This window comes from Pinus tabuliformis, chromosome 8 (assembly GCF_031772625.1).
Source record: "Pinus tabuliformis cultivar Carrire ecotype Pingquan chromosome 8, CPIR1, whole genome shotgun sequence".
Classification (NCBI taxonomy): Eukaryota; Viridiplantae; Streptophyta; class Pinopsida; order Pinales; family Pinaceae; genus Pinus; species Pinus tabuliformis.
This window is the reverse complement of record NC_142294.1, coordinates 1728257084-1728264911: the sequence shown is the minus strand read 5'-3', so window position 1 is coordinate 1728264911 and position 7828 is coordinate 1728257084. Positions and strand designations below refer to the sequence as shown.

Genomic DNA, 7828 nt, shown 5'->3' with positions numbered 1-7828 from the left:
GACAATAATTCCACAAGATAATATTTATACCTCCACATATACCAGAAGATTTGACAATAATTCCACAATTTCTGGTGAAAAGGAAAAGCTGATTATAATCGCAGACATTATGCCCCTTAGTAAGGCTAGTTGCAAGCATTGTGCCTCTAGGTATAGAAAAAGATACCGGCAATAATTTCTTGTGGAGAGAAGAGGCTGAAGCAAATTGCAAAATTTGAATTTTTATGCTGACAATAATTCCACAATTTCTGGTAAAAAAGAAAAACCGAAGATAATTAAGACATTATGTCTTTGGAACCTTTACATATATAAAAAGATACTAATAATAATTCCACAATTTCTGGTAAAAAAGAAAAACCGAAAATAATTAAAACATGGTGCCTCTTCGTAAAGCTAGTTGCAAACATGGTGCCTCGAGTTATACCAGAAAAGAAGATACTGGCAATAAGATAGTATTTATAAGTAAAAAAAATTATTTATAATTGAAAAAATATTAATATTATTTTTTTTTTTAAATACATTCCATAAAATTCCTGTAACTTAAAATATTTAACTATGAGATTTAACCTGTTAATCCTGATGATCATCTTCACTGTCTCCATTTAGCCGCCTCCAATTATCTTCATCGCTTCTTTCAAATTCCTTGAAAAGGTGGGAGAGCTCGGATTTTACATTATCATTCTCCCAACTTATTCCATCCCACCAATCTAAGTTTCCAACAATTTTCTTCAACTTAGGTAGCTTCTCCATTTCTCTGGGCATTCTCCTTAATAATGGACAAACTGTGATCTGAACAACTTCCAGATTAGGCATTGTATCTGAATTCCATACACTCGATGGTCTCGCAATACTCTCTGCCTTCACTAGACCTTCAAGATGCAATTCCTTTAACATTGGAAGACTCTCGATCTCAACTTCCAACTCAGGGCACTTGTAAATACCTATGTGCTGTAAATCAGGGAACTCCTCCATTCTCAATGTCTTCAACCCGCCGCAATTTAATATCCGCAAGGAGTGCAGTTGCGGCATTGTTTTGGCATTGCAGACGATACTCTCTAAGCTGCGTAGGGAGGATAGACTTAATTCCTCCAACTGTGGAAAACAGCCACCGCTCTCCATGAACAGCTCCTTCAACTCAGCACAATCCCATATATTTAATTTCCTTAAATTGGGAAGCTCCTCCATTCTCAATGTCTTCAACCCGCCGCAATCTGATATCCACAAGGAGTGCAGTTGCGGCATTGTTTTGGCATTGCAGACTATACTCTCTAAGCTGCGTAGGGAGGATAGACATAATTCCTCCAACTGTGGAAAACAGCCACCGCTCTCCATGAACAGCTCCTTCAACTCAGCACAATCCTGTATATCTAATTTCCTTAAATTGGGAAGCTCCTCCATTCTCAATGTCTTCAACCCGCGGCAAGTTAATATCCACAAGGAGTGCAGTTGCGGCATTGTTTTGGCATTGCAGACGATACTCTCTAAGCTGCGTAGGGAGGATAGACTTAATTCCTCCAACTGTGGAAAACAGCCACCGCTCTGCATGAACAGCTCCTTCAACTCAGCACAATCCCTTATATCTAATTCCCTTAAATTGGGAAGCTCCTCCATTCTCAATTCAGCACAATCCCTTATATTTAATTCCCTTAAATTGGGAAGCTCCTCCATTCTCAATGTCTTCAACCCGCCGCAATCTGATATCCGCAAGGAGTGCAGTTGCGGCATTGTTTTGCCATTGCAGACGATACTCTCTAAGCTGCGTAGGGAGGATAGACTTAATTCCTCCAACTGTGGAAAACAGCCACCGCTCTCCATGAACAGCTCCTTCAACTCAGCACAATCCCTTATATCTAATTCCCTTAAATTGGGAAGCTCCTCCATTCTCAATGTCTTCAATTCAGCACAATCCCTTATATTTAATTCCCTTAAATTGGGAAGCTCCTCCATTCTCAATGTCTTCAACCCGCCGCAATCTGATATCCGCAAGGAGTGCAGTTGCGGCATTGTTTTGGCATTGCAGACGATACTCTCTAAGCTGCTTAGGGAGGATAGACTTAATTCCTCCAACTGTGGAAAACAGCCACCGCTCTGCAACTCCTCCATGCTCTGCATGTTCTGAGGAAGAATATCTAGCGCCGCATCATCTCTCTTTTCATCTTCGCCCCATTCGAACCTGAACCTTAACCTTAATTTTCTCATCTTTGACCACTTACTCATTGAACCCCCTTTAATTTCTGGCTTTACTGTCACATCCAACTCTATCAGATTTGAGAGATTGGTGAGATCCTCCAAACACATTGGAGTTGACCCTCGACCCAAGACCAGTTTGTTCAATGAAGTGAGTTGAGAGATTTGATGTGGAATCACCCTGAAAACACTGGAAGAACCCGATACTGTGAGATGTTTTAGATTTTTCAGCTCCCCTATCTTATCAGGTAAAAAATCTAGGCTTTCACAGTCTTCGAGATTCAAAAATTGAAGATGTGAAAGGTCGCATATGCTATCAGGCAAACCCTCCAGCTCGCGACATCCTTTCAAATTAAGAAACTCCAACAGTCCAAGTTGCCCCACTGCTGTTGGTAATGTTTTTATTGAGGTATAGGACAGATCCAGAACCTTGAGAGACATGCAGTTTACCAGAAACCCCTCTGGAATTTCCATCAACTCTCTATTTCCCGCCAACACTAAACTGACGAGTGTTGGACACTTGAAATCTGGTGGCAGATCACTAATTTCATTGTCGAGAACGGAGATTCTTTTGCAATCCCTGGTCTCTTCTTCACTTGGAAAATGTTGCAGATGTTGACCTGCTTGAAATAACCAGTTCTCCTCTCCTTGGCCTACATATATTGCCATATCCCGTAGTACATCATGAACTTTTATTTCCCTTTTTTCTGCATCAACATACTCAATCAAGCACCTGTCTACCAGTGCTTCTATGTATTTCCGCCCAACATCCATGAAGTAAGTTTTCCCCTTTTGGAGAAACAATCTTTCTGCTGTCCACATTTCCACCAGCCTCTCCACATCAATATCTGCATCTTCAGGAAAGGCAGCACAATACAGAAAACACATCTTCAGGCCATGAGTGGGCAATTTTTCGTAGCTCCATCTCAGCTTCTGATAGAGCTCGACCTCAATGGTCTCGTGAGTCGAGGGGAACGATGGATCTGCAGTTTTCATCAAATCTAAATCGCTACGCCACTCTTCAGCATTCTTGTTCCGAGCTATAGCTGCAGCAACTGTATTGATTGCTAGTGGCAACCCTTTACACTCCGAAGCAACTTGTCTAGCAATAACCTCTAGATTCTTGTCTTGAGCAGCCCCACTTTTAAAAGCTGTTTTCTGGAAGAGCTCCCACCCTTCGTCTTCGGACAGGGGTCGGATCATCATGCAGTACTCTTTTTCTGCCATTATTTCAACTACATTTCTGTAGCGACTGGAGATCAAGACCCTGCTGTTTTTATCGCGGCCAAAATTGACCCCTACTTCATTCAAATTAATTGGACTCCATAGATCGTCCAATACAAGAATAAATCTCTTATCTTTAAGAGAGTCATACAATTTCATCTTTCTCGTGTCAACAGAAGAAATTCCCTTCAGATCTAAGCTCAGATGCTCGGCAATGGTATCCTGGAGACTTTGAATCTGATAGGTTTGAGAAATGGTATGCCAAATGACAAGATCGAAGCTAGTACTCACCTTCTTGCAGTCATTGTAGATGAGTTGGAGTAATGCCGTTTTTCCGACACCCGCCATCCCCCACACGCCGATCACCCGAGCCTCAGGATGGGGTTCGTTAAGCCATGAGAGCAGTTGCCGCTGAGCAGCTTTAATGCCAGAGCCCACGAAACCGGATTCCGGTAGAGGTTGAAGAAGAACCTCTGCTTGAGGCTGTGCGGACACCACAATCTCTGCAGTATGGGCAGCTCTTGAAAGATCAGAATCAAGCTGTCGGAAGAGCTCATTAAATCTGGTCTTCCATTCTCTGATATCTGCGGGGATGTTGGGGCTGAAAAAGAGGCAGCAACCGCGACACCGTCCTCGCTGTCTGTTGGCGCGATCGATGAGGGCTTTGACTTCTTCAAGGGCATCTTTCATTCTTCCCAAAGAACCTTCCACCATCTCCGGCAGCTGTCTTTGTTGATGTTCGAATTGGGTTTGAATATGGCGTAACGACTCGTCCATACGGGCGAGTTCAGTATTGAGAAGTTGAAGGTTATCCCCCATGTTCCTCACATCCTTCCACTGTTGGAAGAGGGCGCCGATAATGGCCTTGGTGACGTTTGTGGCCACTTCGGACGCTTCTCCAATTGCAAACTCCGCGGCCATGTTAGCAAATGGCAGAGAGAGGATGGAAAATATGTGAAGATTGGAACGAAAACAGGGGACGACAGATGGTCTGTAACGAGGCAGCACAGGGTTTTAGAGGTGCAGTGGGTTATATGAGTGCGATACACAATTCCATGAATGACTGAATATATGTCGAGGCAGAAACTTTAGCATAGAAGAAAATGCAAGTTGCATCGGTCAAAAAAGAGAAAGCTGTATGCCACTCGCACCTTGGAAAGAGGTAAGAACTTTCTAAAAAGATTATTCCTTGAACCCATGCTCTCACAGGGATATAATTATTGTATTTCCATGATCTTTCATCACCAAGTTATTTGTATGGTGAAAAGTTGGAACATTAATAAAATAACATTCCATTAAACTTAACAGACGAGAATTAAAGTTATTCCAATATTAGAGAATCTAATCATAAACCATGCATGTTATATATTACATAGCATGCATGTTATATATTACATAATATGCACAAGCATCGCAATTCGTTGGGACATATCCACACACCTCCACATTAATTGTCGTATTCGATAATATGAGTACCACATATTATAATTCACATGATATAAAAGTGGTTACACATAACTTTCACTTTCCACTGGATTTACTCTTAATTTTTATATCGACCAAACGTTTGTATTTTTTATAATCCAATGTTGAATAATTCTAAATATGAGAAGAAAAAACAATAATTATTGTATGAGTTGGGAAAATTGCTTAAATGCCAACACATTCTATTAAATTGAATAAAGTGGGTTGTTGATTAATTCTAAATATGAGAAGAAAAATCAATAATTATTGTATGACTTGGGAAAATTGCTTAAATGCCAACACATTCTATTAAATTGAATAAAGTGGGTTTTATGGATATGGTTGTGTATTGAGTAATTAAAATTATATAATTATAATTAATTATATTTGTGAGATAACATCAAAATAATTAAAATTAGTAGTATGATAAAATAAATAAATTAAAATTTGATTTTTATTATTTTTGTTATATTATTTGTTCATTTTAGTTTAATTTATATTATATTATAGGAAGTAGGATTAAATTTTTTAATATGTATTTTTTATTATTTAATTTTATTTATATTAATTTTTTCTTATTAAATCAATTTAAAAAATATTTTTTAAGAAATTTAATAAGGTTTACTTTTTATATTGAATTATCTCGGATATTTATATAATTAAAAATATGTGATAGTTTGTTTTTCTTATGTTGAGGATTGGTCTTTCTTTATTCAATTACTTTAGGAGTGATCAAAGTGTGTATATATATGAGCTGAGAATGATTGGCCCTTCAACATACACAGTATTCATCACTCTCATTCAACATTCCCAATGATATGTGATACTATATTAATTCACTCTTTGTCTAGATTGAAGTCAATATTCAAGATTTGCAAGCCTTGTGGAAGCTAGGAAATGTTCCTCAACTCAATTCAATAACTTAATCCATGATGTCATCATACTCTTTGCTTGGTAATTTCATTTTGTGAAAGGAACAACGAATGCCTTAGAAAACACCTATTTCAAACCATGAATGGAACTTTCTTCCATATCGACTTCAATTCTCTACTCAACAAACTCCCTCACCTTCCATATGCAACCATTATTGTTCATAAATCCTCACAACACATCAACATAACTTTGTTATACATGTTGTGTCCATTCCTAGTGCAAAAAAGAGGTGAGATTATCCTCTACCTCACATGTCTAGTGATTTATTTAGAAAACACTTTGGCAAGGTACGAGGATGTTGGGAGTTCCCAAAAGATGATGTGATGCCAAGGTGCAAGACTTTGATGAGTCTACACTAAAGCTGCAAGGGAATCTAAAGGAATTTCATGGACATGATGTCATCTTGGCACCATGACATTGTAAGTTTACCTATTATGCATCATTGACACTTATTATGCATTGTATTTATCCTTGTTGATAGAAAAAGATATAACAATATTAAGTTTGAATTGAGTGACATCAACAATGAGATATATTTCAAATGAGTATTTTGGATCATAAAACTAAAACTAAAATACATTAAACCTTCCTTTAAACAAATCATATTCAAATATGCCTCGCTACTGAGGAGGTAAGGACATAATATAGTGAGCACTAATTAGAAAAAAAAATTACTTAAGAGAAAAAACTTGTACCTAACTACTCTAACATGGGAAATATGTCTAGTTTTTTTTTTTTTTTTTCACGTTAAAATGCCTTGACAAAGCCCTTGAGTACTTTTCTTCATTTTGGTGATGGTTCTTAAGGAAAACCTTAGAATCTTCAAGGTGCAAGGTCGATCAACAAGAAAGCTCCAAGCCATTACAATAATATACTTGATATAAGCTCAATGTGCCACTTGTGAGAATTGAATTTGAATATAGAGTATAACAATCATTCCTCCCTCCCGGATGCGGGTGTTCAATCAGCGTAAGGGTACGAAGGTGACGCTTCACATGGGCAGGTGTCATCCCATGCACGCCACGAGGAACTGTGCAGATCAAGTGAGCTGGTCTCACGCAGGGTTATTAATGGGGTTCGTTTACTCCTCCATCTACCTCCTGGTAAATTGTGCAATGGCGCTTCATAATGTTCGTGCTCCCGCGGCCTCCTCGCATTTCTCTGTGGTTTCCTGGCATTCTTCGGCGGCCTCTTCGCATCCCTCTGCTGCCACTTCGCACTCCTCTGTGGTGTTGTGGGCAGCTCAGGGGCATTCACTCTCTGTGCCCAAGTCCGTCTCCGTCTCAGGCTTGAGCGTGTTTCACGGGAATTTAGCTCCAGTTCAACGAGCTCACGTTCTGGTTAGTTGCTCCCCTCCGTGTATTTGTGCGCTGGTCAATCCACTGTATACTGCAATGCCGAGAGAGCGTCCAAGAATGGGTAGCAGACGCGGAGGCTCCCGTGGACGCGCCACCTCACAGAGGTCTGCCCCCATCTCTCCTTCCTCCTCGGTTGAGTTGGCACCTGAGCAAAATCGCCCTCAAGTTTCCAGGGCTGGAAGAGGCAGAGGTCACGGGCGTGGAAGGCAGGTTGAATGTGAGCATGCGGCGCATCCAACAGTCCGCTATCGTATCCCCTGCACTCTAGCCAATTCCACTTTCTTAGTCTCTGTTACGATAGAAAATTGTGCAAATCTCAGCGTTCAGGCAGCAGCTCATCAGGCAATTCCGCCAGATCAAGGGACAGTGCCTCCAATTGACACTCAACGCCCGGTCACGGGAAGTTCCTCCTTGGCGACTCAAGCCGCACCTGATGGTCCAAGCAAGCCTGCTCCGGGAGTCCCAACTGGCTCGGTGGTCCTTCGCTCAGACTCGGAAGACTCTTTGCAATTTGGGTGCAGGGTAGTGGAGGAACCCTACACTACGGATGACGACTGATCTTGGATGGCACTCTGCTCTCGGCAACCTAAGAAGTAGGCGCATTACTCTGTTTTTGGAACTTGCAATTCTGCCTGTGTCAGGTCATAGTATGTGTCTATATG

General features: G+C 40.5%; 1 protein-coding gene across 1 annotated transcript; it reads right to left on the bottom strand.

Annotated features, from left to right (window-relative positions):
• Positions 1 to 500: 500 nt before the first annotated feature.
• LOC149242995 (protein RECOGNITION OF PERONOSPORA PARASITICA 7-like) lies at positions 501 to 4619 on the bottom strand. Its single transcript, XM_089374395.1, has one exon. The coding sequence runs from the start codon at positions 4330 to 4332 to the stop codon at positions 571 to 573; it is 3762 nt and encodes a 1253-aa protein (XP_089230521.1). The 5' UTR covers positions 4333 to 4619; the 3' UTR covers positions 501 to 570.
• Between the last annotated feature and the right edge of the window lie 3209 nt (positions 4620 to 7828).